The sequence below is a fragment of the Liolophura sinensis genome, chromosome 11 (assembly GCF_032854445.1).
Source record: "Liolophura sinensis isolate JHLJ2023 chromosome 11, CUHK_Ljap_v2, whole genome shotgun sequence".
NCBI classification, from domain to species: Eukaryota; Metazoa; Mollusca; class Polyplacophora; order Chitonida; family Chitonidae; genus Liolophura; species Liolophura sinensis.
In genome coordinates, this window is record NC_088305.1 from 9,579,866 (window position 1) to 9,598,836 (window position 18,971).

At 38.6% G+C, this 18,971-nt stretch overlaps 1 protein-coding gene across 1 annotated transcript in view; it reads left to right on the plus strand.

The window, feature by feature from the left end:
* Positions 1-18,971, plus strand: part of LOC135477841 (parathyroid hormone/parathyroid hormone-related peptide receptor-like) — a 76,936-nt gene that overhangs the window by 34,516 nt on the left and 23,449 nt on the right. Inside the window, exons 2-4 of the mRNA XM_064758046.1 lie at positions 3,192-3,291; positions 9,396-9,506; positions 17,958-18,100. Coding sequence (XP_064614116.1) covers positions 3,204-3,291; positions 9,396-9,506; positions 17,958-18,100 — 342 coding nt within the window. The 5' untranslated portion in view covers positions 3,192-3,203. The remainder of the gene's footprint in view (positions 1-3,191; positions 3,292-9,395; positions 9,507-17,957; positions 18,101-18,971) is intronic.

Genomic DNA, 18,971 nt, shown 5'->3' on the forward strand with positions numbered 1-18,971 from the left:
GTTATTTATGTATTTACCATTCTTGGCCACAACGTCAGTAGCCAAGCCAACAAAAATCTATAAACTGGGATTGATTTAAACATTAAACATTATGCTCTAAATAGCCTGTGAATAATAATAAACGATGGCAGTAAGATTTATGCCTCGAAGAATCCGAAGAAAACAACCTCACTTAGCCAGATAGCTCATTTATGACAAGTCTTCTATCAGCATGGTGTGTGCATTTGTATGCCATATGTCACAAACTTACTTGCTTGAGGTCGGTGGTCCCGTTTTTCGTCACCAAATAAAACTGGTTGCGTTCATTTACGTAAAAAAATTGCTTAGTGTGGCGTAAAGCAACAATTAAAAAATTAGAGATAAATAAGTCAAAGCAAAGTTAGCTGGATTTGCGCACACGCCTTTTTGTGTCTTAGAATCGACTGGCTTTCGCATGGAAGCCAGGCGCTTTAAGAAAATATGCCAGTAAACCGCGGGCAGGTATTTCTGCTAAGAGATCTAGGCTTTCATAGCGTTTTCCCATCTCTATGTTGTTCACGCCTATAAATTCTTTTTGATGGCAAAATTGAAGATTTCTTTTCATGCCAAAGGAAGTTTTAACACCTTGAGAAAGGTGTACGCGCAGTGATAATTCCTACTGGAATAACAGCCTATTACATATTTAAATACAGATGACATTGGTTTAGTTCAGCTAAAATGGCTTAAAGTTCTTTAAATTTAAACTAGCAAATGCTATAAATACCCCTAACAACGTCATATGGTATCAGGGCTTTCATGGACCAGTAGTAACGGAAAAAAAACATTCTACCAAACAACAACAAAATAACGATGCATCGTAATGATCATGAAAAGAAATAAAACCTTTTTAGTGTTGTGTCCAATCACATTTTTTGTGGGATTGGTTATGTCCAAAACCAGCTGCACTGAATGCTGAGTTTAGGTTAGAATTGCTGCTCAGACTTCCCCACCTAAGGCTCACCGATTCTGAGAAGAGTTCTGCTGTTCATCTCCCGCTGTATGTGACAAAAAATCTACAGACAGCAAACTTGGGAAGAGTAATTCAATAGCCTTAGTCAAATTTTAGAAGCACACTTATAGAATGCCTAGTTGAAGTGAAAATGTTGATTAAAACTATTTCTTGGAGGTTGACATACCATCATATTTCGTAGATACGATTCTTGACAAAATGCATGAGTACTAAGCGTGCTGTGTTCAAACGATCTATTTAAAGTTAAGAAAAGACTTTTCAGAATTGTGTCGAGAAAAAAGTTTCTTTGTAACATTGGTTACACGATATTCGCGCATGCGCAAGAAGATTCAGAATCCCCACCTGTGCTGCGAGAAACCAGGGTTCGATTTTCCACCGGAATGGTGGTGAGCGTGCTAGCGCAGCACAATGACCCGCCGTCGTATCATACTGTGCCCGCCGAAATATTTTTGAGTATAACGCAAAAAACTGAGACAACGTAAAACAACGTATAACAATGAGATAAATTATATTAAAATTATATCAAATTATATAAATAAATTAAATATCATATTATATATATATATATATATATATATATATATATATATATATATATATATATATATATATATATATATATATATATATATATATATATATATATATATATATATATATATTCTTGTCTTACCGTATTTAACAATTTTTCCGTCATACAACTACGAGGAGTCATGTGATGTGTGCACATATACTGCGTCTTGTTGCTTGGCGAGTCTACAAGAAGACAATGAAGTATTATGCGGAAGACAACCACACATGACACTCCACCCAGTCACATTACATGGACGCTGGATCAAACAGTTCTGCAGTAACCTCTCAGTGCTGAGCACAAAGCAAGGCAGTAACAAGAACCGTTTGAAAGTCTTCAGTATGACCTGACCCGGGTTTAATCTCAGATCTGCCGACTTCGAGGAGGACGTGTAACCATTAGGTTCCGTCTTCAGCTTCTAAGACATCTCATGTCTGTATGTTTAGAACGACGATATGATTGTGTAGCAGGGTCCCGATTAATACAACCCCACCCATCCGGTTAGTGATGACTGTACCCACAGTAACCTTGTAAACTGCACAAATCTAAGTGTCACATCCAACAATTCGTGTATTAAACGGAGACCATGAATTGGCGTTCCAAGTCGATGATTCCATGACCCAATCTTAAGATCCGAAACATTTATCAAAGGAATATGCAATAAATACTTGCAATAAAAACAGCAGATAAAGCAAAAAATACTTAAGAGCGAAGCAGCCATCAGTTTTCATCGATGTGATAAAAATGTTGAAGATAATATTCTAGGCATGAGATCTATGGCAATATAATTTCAAAATCGTGAATAATTTCAAGATCGAATGATGATACGAGTACCTCAGTCGCGATTTAAAAAGACAATGTCGATGTAATAAACATGGGCAGTTGTACATTAGCTAGAGCCCCCACTGTACATTAGCTAGAGCGAAATTGGATACAGTTATGACTCAAATAAGCAGGAGTCTTGAATGTTCCGTTAATATTGCCAGTAAAATTGTTTGTTCTTGTTTCAGTGCAGGATTTAGGAAAGCTAAAGCGAAGGTTTGGAGTCTCCTTGGACACGCTAGCTTTGAGGTCATTTACAATTGACGTAGCTTGACAGTATCACGTTTTACACAGGCGCACAGTGATATTCGCAAGGGAATGTCACTGATTACGTTGGGTGCGTCCCTCATGCACGGGTTGATCGGCCAGCAGATGAGTTTCCGGACTACTTACAATGCCACTAAACCTTAAACTCTATTACACATAATACACTGATGGTCGTCTTGTATTCGGGATGTCAATGAGCATATATGGGGATAAACTGTGTAGAGTGGTACATTTATGATTGTATACGAAAAACACAAGACAGAACAGTCGTTTCATGCATTTATTGATTGCGTGCACTTATTTATTGATTTATTGGGCCGTTCGCGCCACACTCAGTTATTTTTTAATTTTATGGTGACGCGCAACTCTATTGTTTTATGAAGCCACCAAATTCTCCAAATTCACGGCAGTCTCCCCTCTTGACATATTATCCTACGAAACAACCTTAATTTTGTTGGTCATACTTTATCTCTTCCAGATCCGACTAAGGCATATCAAAGCAAATTTCTTCACTGAACATTCTGTGTTTTGTATTTTTTTTAGACGACGGCCACCATGAGCAGGGAAGAGCAGACCAACCGCTTGCTGAACGCACAATTTGAGTGTCACAAGCAACTTATATCCGTTCCTTATCCCAGGCGCGGTAAGTTACTGACCTGTACCATGACTAACCTGTTTTATTAAGGCCCTGTGTCCAAGAGGAGATACCAAAAAGCGATCTTTTACAGAAATTTAACACAGACATTTTACCGCCCAAGAACTTCAGAAAGCGAAAGCGACAATACAAATATATCTATTTAAGTAGCGTGTTCAATATTGTCAACTCAAAGTACGTTTTTTAATATTATTTTTTTTAATCGATCACCGTTGCTTTATTCCCAGCGCTTGGGTGTCGTTTTAACTGGATTTTATTTAAGACTAGCCCAAAATTTTTGCTGGCAATGTAAAAGTTTTGCTGTTGATTGCCTTATTTGATTAAGACGCTCGGTTTAACGAGGTGAAAAAATAGCAGCTGTTTATGTATTACATGTTTCCAGCCTGTCTTAATTTGATAAATCAGTGTTACTTCTCATATAAAGATGCTTGGCCAGCAAACGTTGTTTACACTGCAGATGAAAGGGGCATGTGTGAAAGTAGTTGAAATGTCACTTTCGGAAATATTTATTACATATAACACATGTAACACGAAAACAAAATATTGTTTACTGCACCCTTGTTTGTATCCACACGTATATCTTTATATTTTATCAATCCCTAATTTCGAAATGCGACAGACATTGGTTATGTTACAACCATTTAAGGGGAACATTTTAAGAAATTGTGTCATATTTGACAAATGAAAATCTCGTGCTTATGCCAATCGATTTTCCTGCTAACGCGCTGTGTGTAAGACAAAACAAAATGGCATTGGCTAGAGTCCATGTAAAGTACAGTCAGCACAGCCTAATAGCTTACTAATAGTTAACGAGAAGAATATGCGCTTAATGGGTGCAACCTGAAAGTTAACCGAGCCCCCATGGCCTTGTGGTTTGCGTGGTAGGGCAGCACAATGAGATATGAGGTCACAGGAGCCTCTCACTAATATACGTTGACTATAAGTTCAAGTACAGCTCAAGCTGACCTCCTCTCCGGTCGTACGTGGGAAGACTTGCCACCAACCTATGGGTTGTTGTGGATTTCTTCCGGGCTCTACCCGGTTTCACGTACCATTATGCTGGCTGCAGTTGAATAAGTGGGATATTTTTGAGTACGCCGTAAAACGACAATAAAAAAGTAACAAATACTGCACATGTGGTTGTTGTCATATAACCATTGTGTAATCTCCAAACTGCAGTCAGCCGCATTGTCACGAGATTATCTTGCAACCTTAGAAGGATGCGGTAGCTGGCCCTTTCATCTTTACTTCACAAAGGAAAGAACTGTTACTTTTCTGCCATGAATACCTCAAAGGTTTCCGCGACCATAAATATATAAGACAACAACATCAAACGTCCAACAAGTGACTCGGCAGTGGTTTTAATAGAGCTTTCCTGAGGCATTGGGTAACAACTGTACTTCGCGAAAAACATGCACGTTGATTGAAGAATAAATGAATGAATGATTGTGGCTTAACGCCACATGGGCAATATTTTCAGCCATATCATGGCGAGAACAAGGTGAAAATACGAGCTGGTTGCGGTTTTCGATATAGTAGGGACAACATCAAAAAGAAAACAAAAAAATACCGACATCAAATAAGAAAAAAACCAAAACAGTTAAAACTGTGATTATACAATATTTATTTACATTTTATGATATAGGCCAATGGCCCTCAAATATGTTATGACAGCATTGCCAGAGATGCTGTCAAACAAATCGTATATAGAGTTGACTGTGTAGAATCTTTGCCGAATATGGGCAAATTCTATACAGTCAACTAGGATACGTTTGATGCCGTATTTAATATCACATCCAACACAGTCTGGGGCAGAGACCTCATCAAGAATAAGATTGTGAGTAAAACGAGAATGGCCAGCATGACACCTCGTTAAAACTACTCAATCTGTGCAAGACATACCGTGAGTATACAAGTTAAAGCCAGTGGCAGGGTGAACACTATGCAAATTATTATGGGCCTGAAGGTCAGATTCACCTTGCCAAAGGTGACGAATACATTTAAGAATGTTCCATCAAAAATCAGTACACGGAATTTTAACTATTGATATGGATTTATTTAGGGCAGCGTTTGCCCACATGTCTACGACTCTGTTTCCATGGAGAGCAATATGACTCGGTATCCAACAGAATATAATACCTTTACCCCTTTTAAATTAGTTTTCTATGTAAGGCTACAATTTCAAGTATCAATGGATTTTCAAATTTATTCTGTTGTATTGTCAAACAGCAGGGGAGCGAGTCACTACATATCACTGCCTTCTGGGCACGCCCAGAAGAAACATATGATAAGGCCAGGAATACAGGCCAGGCCTCGACAGAGAAGATTGAAGTAGAAGATGGAAGACGGAGAGAAGAGTTTCGTTGTTCTAAGACAGCCACCGACGCAACTCTGTCTCCATGCTTTGACCCATCAGCATATATTAATTTATAATCCGCATAGTTGGCTTTAATTTCAGCAAAACCTCGCTGAATTATAAGAGGATTTGTATTGGATTTATTATGTTTGCGTAGATCAAATACTACTTTAGGTTGCGGAAGAAAAAAGCCAGGGAGGAAACTCCGGAAATGACCCTGGAGCTATATCCTCTAACTTGATGTTAGCTTCCACATTATGGTCCCGTATACGAGGGCCAAACGGAGGGATCTTGTTAGAACATGTATCAAATTGATTTACATTCGATGGATTGAAAACACAGTCGTAGACAGGGTTTGTTGGATGAGCTTTAATCTTGGTAGCATGTTGAAGGCTGAGTTTAATACGTCATTTGTATAAAGAAGGCTCATTAGCTTCCACGTGATGAAACAGGATCCAACATTTTAATATACGACGTCCCTGCGGAGCCCAAAATGATGAACCCACAGTCCAATTTAGACCTCACCGGAGAACGATATAGATTTAATCAAACAGACAGGTCAGCACCCCAGTGGATGCTAGACATGACCTTAATAATATCTGGAGACTTTCTACATTTAGCTTTACGCATTTTATATGAGTTATAAAAGATACACCTAAAAAACTTGTTTCTGCAACAATTTTAACCTGTTCACCACAAAAATTAAGCTCGGGGTCAGTTTATTGCAAAAATACATACCGACGGTTTAAGATGTTGAAAATCTATAACGATTTTCAGTTACCTGTTTCTCCATCTTCTTGAGACAAAACTGCAGCTGACGCTCGATGTTATTTGTATTTTTAGCACGGTAGCATGTCAGGAAATCATCAACAAATAAAGAACCCTCTGTACCAAATGTTACGGTTTTAGCCAAACTATTTATTTTTATGCTGAACAAAATAGGTGATAGAATGCTGCCCAGGGCTACACCCATTTCCTGGGTCAGAATGAGCGGACCCAACACGTAATGTAAAATGACGTGAGGGATAAAAATGCAGACATAAATACTGGGAAACGACCTTTAAGCCCCATATCTGACAGGTGTCCAACAGCTTATAATATACATTATCAGCACCACACCCAGTATTGTTTGCCCGTTTAATGCAGTTTTTAGTTCATCGATATTAAAAGGATGATTATAGTCGTCTAAGTATTAGAAGCCATAGACAGTTTAATTTTCTCCTTCTGACTTTAATTCGTTGAAATTCCGCAGTATACTTCTCAGAAGAAAAATTCTTAGAAATTATCTCATCTAATTTATTAACTATATCAGATGGGCAAGTTAATATAATATCTCCATCTTTCAGATGTTGAACTTTCACTTTATTGTTTTTGCTCTTAATTTCTGAAGCATATTCCAGACTTTATGCATGGGTATTTTTGACGTAATGCCTGAAGCGCAGTCCCCACAACAAGATCGTCTCTTGAACTTGAGTAATCGACGAGTTTTGGCTCTAAAATTGCGAACCTGGTTTAAATCATTATCAGAAGGACAATGATTTAAACTGCCATCAGCCTTTTTACGGTCCTCTATGGCTTTACAACAGTCATTATCATACCAGGGTTTACTTTTGGATTTTTGGATTTGTCGGGGTCATAGTTCTGTCGGCAGGCCGTGAAACAAGTTCATTAAATCTTAACATAAGATCATCTGCTACCTTTAGAGCCTCTGAGGTAATATCAGCCTCACAGAACTTCTCAAAAGCTATCCAATCTACTTTATCAAACTTCCATCTAGCTACACTTTCTAAAGAATTAGAAGCGAGATGCTACAGGATAACAGGAAAATGGTCACTGCCGCAAAGATCCTCATGTACCATCCAAGAAAAAGTCGGGAGAAGTGATGGATCGGTGATAGTGAAATCGGTAGCAGAGTAAGTGCCATTACCCAGATGTAAATAGGTATTAGAACCATCACTGAAATAACACAGTTTCTCCTTAGTTAAAAAAAATCTTCTACTATCTTGCCATTTATATTTATGTTATTTCTGCCCGATAGGGGATTATGGGAATTAAAATTTCTGATCAATATAAACTGTTCTTTCAAATTATGCTACTGGAAAGTTGACAAAGATGTATTCGGAGGAATATATACCAAACACAATGTGATTGTTTCGGACAATGAAACACGAACAATCAGAGCCTGAAGCTCTGTTTGCAGAGCAACAGGGCTGTGAATAATTGTGTTACTTTGTTTATTAGGTTTAGTATCATCATTATAAACTTTAATTTCGGACTTATTTTAGCACGTTCGTTTTTGGTATCGTTATGTTCAGATTTATTAGTGTGTTCTGTATTATTCACTGGCTTTGTTTGTTGTGCAAATCGTATTCGCTTGTACGATTTTAATCCCAGTTCTTTTGTCATATTTCTCAAAGAAGTCCAAGATACTCCATAGCTCCTTGCAATCTGTCTCTGCGATTTGTGAGTGCCGGGATTGTCTTCCTGGGAACAAATTGCCACACACTGAAGATTTTCTTTCCATGAAACAGTTTTGATCGTCCAATGCCTGACTTCCTTTCTAGAGAATCTGCCCTTTCTATTTTTCTGATGACATTGTTTTTTTTTTTTTTTTTTTTTTTATTGTTGTTTTACGCCGTACTCAAGAATATTTCACTTATGCGACGGCGGCCAGCGTTATGGTGGATGGAAACAGGGCACAGCCCGGGGGAAACCCACGACCATCCCCAGGTTGCTGGCAGATCTTCACACGTACGGCCGGAGAGGAAGTCAGCATAAGCTGGTCTTGAACTCACAGCGACCGCATTGGTGAGAGGCTTCTGGGTCACTACGTTGCGCTAGCGCGCTAACCGACTGAGCCACGGAGGCCCCCTGATGACATTGTTAGCGGAACTTTTATTCCAGTTTTTCACCGGTAATTCATTCATAATGTTTGCCCCTCTCCAACCCTTTTCAGTCAAACATGTTACGATTAATTCCTTGTCCGCCGCACAGAACACAATCTTGATTCAGCAAAACTTGTGCCTATCTGGCAGAAGGGCTTCTCTGACACTAGAGCCAGACAATTTTTCCAGACGACACTTGATTGACGCACGTCACACATGTGCAATGCGCGCTCTGCTCATGACACTTGACAGGTGATGCAATGAGGGTCAACGGAACGTGCGTTTTTGAGGCTATGTTTTCATTTTAACCCTGTGTACAGACTACTCAAGCTATGACCTTGAAAACTGGTCAGTATATTAACAAAACTATGCAATTTGAATGTCTAAAGTTTGAAAGGGTTTGAGCAAAGGATACTAGAGCAGTGTAGCATCAACCTACGGCCCACTTTTCTATGCCCACCCGATATAGATTTCTACACAGAGATGCTTTATGGGAATTTTTTTTACTTTTGACCATGCTAGTGTAAAAGAATGAGGACAAATAGAAGAAAACACACATAAAGAAAGTTTAAGTAGATAGAAGAGAGCTGTTTCAGACCCTAAGAACACATATACATATACAAACACAATCATTTATCTATGCTGAATTTAAAGAGATGGGGGAGGGGGTGTTCGTAACAGAACCTCAGAATATTGCTCTAAATCTAAACAGATCCCAAAAAAAAACAAATATAAGCACAGGAGTCTGTGTATTTTGCTTTCTTATATTTTCATAGGGGGTTATGGTAAGAGATCACTTCAAACTATTGTTTTTGACTATATTATACATGATTTTTCTTACATTTTCACAGGAGAGTATTGTAACAGGACCTGGGATAACATCATGTGTTGGATGGAGACTCCAGTAGGAACGGTTGCCAAGCAACATTGCCCTTCCTACGTGTCGGGTTTTGACACCACAGGTAAGCGGTTCAAACTCGTGAGTTGAACCTAGCACGTGACTGTGTAAGTGGTCTACCTATGACCAGAAATCAAAGAGAAAAACACAAGCTCCACTGGGGTTCCCAATGTAGAATCTATAATAATGTCTAGCTTGGTACGTATAATCTAATCCGACTACCTCGCCACAATGCTGTAGCACTAAGGGGTGCCTGAACATTGTAAGAATATGTTATTGGATGGAAGTTTGGTAGTAGCTCTAAATCAGGAGGCTAAACTTTTCGTCTGCTTTAACCCATTAAGTCTTTATGTCGTCCATAGTTGTATCGTGTTGGGGACGGAATGAGCCTAATAGCTCAAAATACATGTATAAGGCCTAAAGTAGCCGATTTCAAGCTGTATAAAGCACGCCAATGACTGATGTTACGCTGCAGTTCGTGTGACTAACTCGTTTGAACACATCTGTACAAGAACTGTAACATATTTCAGAAAAGAACAAAAAAGTGTACCACTGAAACAGGATTGTTTTACACCAACACTCGTCCCATTTGCTTGTTCCTCCGTTGCATCTTCTTTGTAAAACAACTCCTTGGAAACATTTTCTCGGCAATTATTAATTTTGTTTTACCTTCATGTTTAATGTCACATTCATGAATGTTTCACTTATACGAATGTGGTCTGGCGTATGAGAGGAATAAACCTAAGCGCTTGGAGACAACCAATAGACGAATTAAAGCTTACATCCTCATCGGTCAAGGGTCAATAGAGCCAACGCTGACCCGTCGTCTCTCTTCTGGTTAAGCATTGAGAGCTTCTGATGCCCAAGAATTCTTCGAAATAACTGTAGGTATTCTCCCTACGGGGGAAACAATGAGTGAAAATATGTCCCTGAATGATTTGCATACAAATCACTGTTGTCCACAGTGTCATGCGATACAGTTTGGGATGCGATTGAATCCGCACAAGCGTATGATTGCTGAGTCCCGGCTGTCCGTGAATGATGAATGCACCATTGTGTGATTAATGCCTGGTGGTGTGAACAATGGCGGGTAATTTCATCTCCGACGGTATCAGACAAATTACATTAATTGCAAATCCGATTTGTCATTACTCCATAAAACGCAAACGATATCGTGTTTCACAGCCTTAAAACCGACACTGATATTACGTTTCGCAACAGTCCTACGTTTTTTGCGAAGTTGTGTGTATGTTTCTAAAAAAAGTAGTACCCAAGTCTCTGCACTGCTATCTCTTAAGAACTGTGTTGTAGATCATCTACTGTATCAAAGCTTGAACTATATTTCATGCGCATGACTGCATGAGCAATCAATCTATTCCTTTCGCTTGTCACGTCATATAGGCATGTCCTTGCTTCTCTGCCAACGCACTAATTGTGTTCGATGAGATGGATGGATTTCAGTTTACAGTTTTCAAACTGAACTGTGCTTATTTGTTACGATGACCATAGCTGTTGAACATACACCATTTACATTGCTTTTCTTTAAGTGGTTATTCTGGTCATCTGCCTTACATACCATGTGAAGATGTTAAGGGATTAATGTCCACATTTAGCTACTTTTCCAAAGTAAAAAGATTATAGCCTGTTTAACTTTAAATCCACCAAAAGCAATAAATTTACTACCCTAGCCGATCTAAAGCCGGTCCCCCGGTAAAGCTCAGCGGGTGGCGTTATAGATTACCAACTCAAGTCTAGCTGGCCTATATAACCTGGGAATTCGTATCAAAACGATGCCATTTTTTGGAGATGGATTCTATCTACACAGATTTGAATCCATAATGTACGACGTTAAAATTCTGATTTATGACACCGACATCTTCGGCCAGACTTCAGATTCTGAGTTTTCAGACCTTGAATTTGATCTTTGTCCACGCATTCCCAACCGCGTTGGCAATACGAACTGGTAAGCAATAGCTTTATCCTGGGTTACACTGTAGGTCTATATTTCGCGTGTGTGTCAGATTTAATATTTACTATTCTTTCCCTCTGTCCGCTACACAATAAATATCATTCTATACCCCGAGTGGATTTACTCCAAAATGGGTTCGCGGGATTAAATTTCCGTGCATGTAATTAAGGCAATGCTGAAAATTTTTTTTTACAACTGTTTGATTTTCCTAGTTATATTACGGCCGGAATTACTTAAGCACGTCAAACGTATTCTAAAGAGCGGCTTTAATCCTCCTTTGTTTTGTGCGGTCTCGCTAATCAATGTGTAAGATTGCTTTCACACCTACCATGAGCAGTATATCAAAGAGATGTCCCTTGTTTTCTCACCTTTGATGGATAATTTTAATCAACAACCAGTATTTCAACCCCAGTCGTTATGTCTAGGTTAAATCAGTCAAGCAACATGGATAGATTTGGATTTTTTAGGTTTTAAACGTCCATTATAGCCGGTCAGCAACCGCTAGAATCGCCATACCTGTCAAACGGCCATTGCCTTGTTGTTCGCAGTTCATAATTTGTTAGAAACCCACTTATTTGTCCACAAGAAAGACAGCCAATGGGATAGCGTGCGTCAGAGCGACATTCATTGGAACCCATCACGTGATGGCATCTCCTTTTCTTTCACTTGACCGGCATACAGAGATTGATCAAACTAAAGACGAATGAACTCCCTCATTATTTTACACTCACCAAGTCCTATAACCAGTGTTTATATGCATATATTTAAAGCTATATTTCTCCTCCTTGCTGTTAAAATTTAGCTGCCCGCCAGAATATCTTATCCCAACTCTTTCCAGCCCGGCAAAGATTTGGCTGTGTTTGGTGCGTGTAAAACCTTTCCGTCTTGCGACGTGAACCCATGCTTTCCTTACGGCCAAGTCGTCTGAAAACTTGAAAAAAAAATAACTCCAGGGTTTTTCCATGGCCTGTATTTCCACCCGGTTGCAGAATAGCAAGCCATTTCGTGGGGAAATTCGATACGCTTGTTGTCACTGGTGTGGCTCTTTAACACTGTACTAAATGGCGAAGCTAAAGGTTAGACTTGTATAACATCATTCGGGGGAGAGTACCGAGTGTTGGCGGAAAATGCATAAACCCAGCCTCATTATCTGTTAATTTTAATGGAGAAGCTAATTATGAATAAATAACCAATATGGACACTAATCCTTCAACTGACTGTGTCTCATGACCAAATTTTACCTGTTGCTTCTGGGAAGATGCCAAACTATACATATGGTGTTCTTCATTTAAGGAGAGACTTTTTCTGCCTTACTTTCTTTAACCACGACGTGTGATTTATATGTTACGCATTGCCCCCAAGCGTAAACTAATCCCTTACTTCACGATATGACTTCAACGCCAAACTTTGAGTTGGGAATATTCTCCACAAATTTCTCATCAACACGCGAGGCAGCGACAACTGTATTGTGAATCGGTGTCAATAGTGTTCCCCCTACACCCCTCGTCCTACCCAGAGCATTTGTTACGTGAATCAAAGTCTTCTACCCATATCTTCTTGAGGGAAGGAGTCAAGACAGGTCGCACAAGGACGCCCATAACAAGCAATCCCTCACTACTACCATAATAATGGCACACCGTTATGAGGCAGTCACATGCTATGAAGAGCTCTCTAAAATTACATCCCTCCGTTAAATAACTGGGTATGCGAGGAGCGGCCGTCCGGGAATGCTGAAATCCAATTTATCCTGACGTTACCCCAAACGGACTTAAAATGCATTTGCCCACTGACAATTACTAACTCTTTTTTTGCAATAGACTACTTTTTCGTGTGTCAAATGCGGCTTTTTACGATTCTCTGCTTAAGGTTAATAGCGATCAACAGGCTTCGTTAGGGATGGGAATCTATTTATAATGACGAGCGAGAGAACTGATCGCTTAAATTACCGCCTTCAAGACCTAGGACACAAACAAGGGCAATGCAAATTGACATTTTCTTCTTTTGTCTTTTTTGCCAATTTTGAACGCCGATAGTGTATGAGGTGTAGAATAAATACTTCGTCTCACAACCGACAAGCCCTTTTGGACATTCTCTTGGTATCTTTCTTCCATTCCAATAAATATCCATTGGCGTAAACGATCTCATTAAATCATCAGTATCAATTCCTACATAATGTCCTTAATAAAATTTCGCTTCAGTGCTCCAGGGATGTAATTGTAAAACAACTTGTATGTTACCAACCTATCTCTGGGAAGAGATGCATTATGTTTCTTATTCAAAAATCGAATCACACTAACGTGAGAAAATCAATTCTGTTAATTCAATTTGAGGGCATAAAAAGTTGGAAAAAAATGTTAATAGAAATGTTTGAGTCTTTGGCTCTCATACACACTCTAATATATTATGGCGGTTTTATTAATGTAATTAAAGTACTTAAATATTGAAATCTTTAAGACGAATTAAGTAGATGGAAAATACCAACATGATAATATCATTATTTATAGAGTCAAGTTTTTCAAAGACTGATGACTTGTCAATCCCTGAAAAGATATCTCCTCTGCACAAAGACAAAACGGCTTTTAAATCAATGGCCAGAAGTGGCAAGAGTTTTGCAAAATCTAAGAATACTTGTTTCACAGTCTAAATGAAACCAATAAATTTCCTTTAATGGTTCACATAAAGTCATCCTCAAGATCATGGAGTTATGACTTATACATTCACCATGTATTTGCATTGTATTCGTCATAAGAACCGTAGAGCTTCGGCAGGGTTGGTCACACCTAAGACTCATTTGGCGTTCAGCATAAAGGGGATAGTGCAACGACTGGTTGACCCGTATCAGTATAATGGCTTCGGCGGGGCGGCTTACTTGCCTTCGGTAAGTCGTCTCAGTGAAGCAGCACTAAATAAAAGAGCGGTGGAAATCCGTCCTGCAACAAGGAGGCACTTTACACGTACATGCACCCTACTGATTCCTTCGTCGTCATATGACTGAAAAATTGTTGAGCACGACGTTAAACCCCAAGCACTCACTCACTCACTCGGTAAGGCGTCTCAGTGAATCAGCAATAGAAAAAAAGAGCGGTGGAAATCCGTTCTGTAACAAGGAGGCACATTGCATGCATTCTAAGATTCCTTCGTCGTCATATGAAAAATTGTTAAGTCTGACGTTAAACTCCAAGCACTGGCCCACTCATAAGAACTGGTAACCGTGTATATGTCATGTAATTGGCAAACTGTTTACCACATTGGTGTGGTTCCTTTTTCTCTGATATGGAATCTATATACACCATTCCGAAATTTGACCCCCAAAAATCGTTTTCAGTAGGCAAATTATATCTTCTCACTTCAGAAATAATAATAAATTGCAATACTTTTCAGAAAATATCCAGAATTGTACTTGTACTATTCACAGTATTAAAATGATAAAAAAACAACATTTAAAAAAATTTAAAAACGACCGCCTCTGTAACTTTTATAATCTCTGAATTCTGAATTAAAATCACCGATTTTAAACGGTACCAGGTTGATATTTTGTGAAAAGTAATTATCCGGGCTACATTAAAACAATAGCAAAAATTCGATCAGATGAACCCGATCGATGTTTTGCCAAAAAAAAGTACAGGTGCTATAAAGCACTCATCTCCCTACATTTTTCTGTCTGTGTACATCACAGCCTGCACCGTAATTCAGTCGAGCGTTCTTGAGGCTTCAAGAATTTTCTTTTACATTAGTCTATGAATATGAGCGGCGGAGTTGTGAAGCTTGCAGTTATTCATTCAAGTCCATTTGTGAGCAGTCATTCATTCAAGTCCATTTGAGAGCAGTTACCTTTAGTGTCATTCACTGCGAACGATTTTACTAGGTTTGGAGATATCCCCCCCGCCCTTCATTCGACATTCGCCATTTGTACTCATTTTCTCTACAGAGTACTTTGTGAGCTTCTGTTTCATCACTTGATATTTTATTGGAGACGTTATTTTGGAGCTTGTATCGGTCATTGTCTGTTTGTGTCATTGTTTGTGTCATTGGACGCTGTAAGATAATATATATATACATATATATATATATATATATATATATATATATATATATATATATATATATATATATATATATATATATATATATATATATATATATATATATATATATATATATAGTTGGTCTTCATCTTTACTTTACTTCCAAGCGTCCGGAAATCCGTCCTGCAACAAGGAGGCACATTACACGTACATGCACCCTAATGATTCCTTTGTCGTCATATGACTGAAAAATTGATGAGTACGACGTTAAACACCAAGCACTCACTCACTCACTCTTTACTTCCAATAGTGGTAACCCTTTTAACACCAATCACCTAAATTAAAAAGGTCCATATTTGTTTTGCACACACGAATCACATCTGTACCATAAACAATATGATACTGCAGGAAGGGTTTGACAAGATCATACACAGTGTCTCAATATCTTCCCGGTAAACGCATGAGTAAACATGTAAGCCAACATAAATAATAACAGCCGCATATTAACGCTTTTAGTATCTGATACTCTCTGTTTTTCAATTACTTTTTGCGTAACGTCAGGTCAGGTGAAACAAAATTTGCGTTTATGTTGTTGCCAAACAACCTACTGCTGTTTGGTGTCATGTATGGAAACGTAACAGTTTACTCCATTCGATTGTCACATGGAAGAGTGCTAATCAACAAATATATGCAACATTCTAGGAATCAAAGTGTCCAGCGCGACAGTCTCGAACCTGTCGAAGGGGCATTCCAAGGCTATGTGCCTATCACACACTTCTAAAACAACCCAAAATATTAGTTTCGGTAGGAATGTGTAAGAAATAGTATATAGTAAATAGTAATAAATAAAGCTGGTAACATGTAAGAGAAACGCAGCTAACAAGTTTGATTAACATTGAAAAGTCAGTCGATATTCCAGGCAGGACATCCAGTTCAGTTTTCAAGCTCGTAGTGCGCGAATAATTTCTATTGCTAAAACAACACAGAATATTTAAGAAATAATATTTATATAAATAGTAAACAAGGCTGGTAAAATATAAGAGAGAATCAGTCAACGTGTTTCGGTGATGCATGGAAAGCGGCTGATGTTCTGGCGTGACCTCTAATTCAATATTCCAGTAAATCAAAGGTATCTCAAGTTCTGTTTGACTGAAACTGTTCATAAGACCATTATGTAGATGTAATAGACGTGAATGCTGATGAAATCTCTTTTAATATACTTGCTATCTGTTGCTTTTAAAGTTTTTCAACAAATAAAAAACAGAAAAATTGTGGAATTACTGGAAGGCTATTCATCCGAAAGAGACGCAGCATATGAGGCCAGTTTGAATTTAAGAACGATTGGGTTACTAATTTGTTCACTTGTTGAAATCAAGCTTACAACTCTGCCTATGCATTACCAGCAATAATAGAATAGTATTTTACAGAAACGCGTAAATCTTGAGTTTGTAGTTTAAATGGGTTTGTGGACTTTAATGGCATAACTCGACAACCACATGGGATGGATATAGGCCATGGTGCTAAGGGATGTAATTTTGTACTGTTTTGTACTGTTGACTTACACGAACAGTTAAAATAAAACCCTAAGGTCAGTTGACAAATAGCCGTATTTTACCGGTTAAGTGTTACAATTTGATAGCTATCAAAGTAGTCGTTGCTTTGCCTTTTCTCTCTATGCTGTACGTCTTAATTATATTTTGTTGATACTGAACGCAGCACTGAAGAATTTCAAACCTCCAGCCTCTATTTGGTACCTAGCCAACCTTGAGATAAAGAAAACAAACCATATGACTTTGGTTATTTCTCAGAGTGGTCAAAATAAACCTAAACGACCACAGACATTATTTTTCGGTCGTACTGGGTATATGTAACTCACCTTTTGTTTTAATATTCGGAAGGGTCCATGGGATGTGCCATTTTAGGGAAACCGGAAGCATACTGTTGCGCAATTCGTACCCCACGCACCCCCATGTGGCTAAAAGACAATACAGGGTTAGGGTGAAGTCCACGGAAACAGCTCCATTCTCTTGTTAAAAATGGTCTTCTCTCTCTAGGAAATTGTTAAGGCATTCCGGTTTCCTTCGTCATCCATAAACTCGACAGCCTTTGTATGAATGAAAAATCATTGAATATATTGTCATAAGATAATAAATGATAAATAAATAAGGACATCTAAAATGTTTAAAATGATCCACTCATGTCCTTACAAACAACTCTAAAAAACTGTTGTCAAAACCGTTTTTTTTTTTCAAGTAGAACGAATGTTTCCGGTCTCCAGGGTACTGAATTATATAGTCTAAAATTCCTCCAGTATGCGTAAAATAATGTATATTGAAATGATTGTGTCTCAGAAGACTAACTCTCTCATATTGATGATCCAAATCTTACACTTAAATCCATTTTCTCAAAATTTCTCAAAAAGTCAGAAACTTATCCTGGTTCTAAACAGTTCTGGACAGGATATGCCTAATACGTTGTCAGTGTGTCTTTAAGTCCTTATCATTCATTCATTCTTCTTCAGAATTCGCCACCCGGGAATGCCTTGCAGACGGGACGTGGTACGTCCACCCAGAACACAATGGTAGCTGGACAAACTATTCCGCCTGTAAAAAGGAGACCTATCTGCAATCAGTGCCTAGGGGAACTGTGCCTCCACTAGTGGCAGTGCGTACGTTATTCATACTTACATGTAGTTTGGGCGGCAAATCGAAAATAAATCTGGCACCGAGGTACACCTTAATGAGACAATGCTATATTTGCCGGTGCTTCATTAACCGGTGATTAACAAAAGTGGAGCGTGCCAATGGATAGTGAGTTCATCATTCATACTTAGTTTGGGCGGGAAATGGAAAACAAATCTCGCCACGATCTTGCAATTCACATCACTTCTAATTCTGCTTAAGTCATGATGCAAGTAAATTGATACTATTTATGCAGTTACATGAACAGATAGTACAAAACTCTAACTGAGATATATTGCCATGGAATGTATTTCACCGTTTACGAGTGACGATTTGTCACCCATAGCTCTCTCGTCGCTGCTCTGAGTTTACTCTCTGTGCTTACGTATTTATTTATATTAATATCCATTGAGACAATGCTAGATTTGGTCTTTAGCGCGGGTCTCCTCTGAACGGATCTAGGTGATAATAAACAGTACACAGCGCTCGTGTTTAACTTTGACTGGTCGTAAATGAAGGCCGTTGTAAAAGTTTTGAATATAACCTACACATTCAACCCGCTCTGCCTTCTTGTCTTCTTACACATTGTCAGTTAATCACCAACGCAAGTGGTTTACTCTGCGCTCTCCGCTTCCCCTCTGCCATAAAATGACCTGCTGAATCAACTCAATTCTAATCACATATATGGATGTAAATACTATCACCTTAACAATACGGCTTGTGATATGCTTAGCTGTACGGAGTATCTTTGTTCTTCTGTTCTTCCTGACAGAGTATGCCGTAGTCCATCAAAGATAGACGTTGTCTTATGTAGACTATCTATTAATATTTATCCATGTCCGGAGGGCGACATT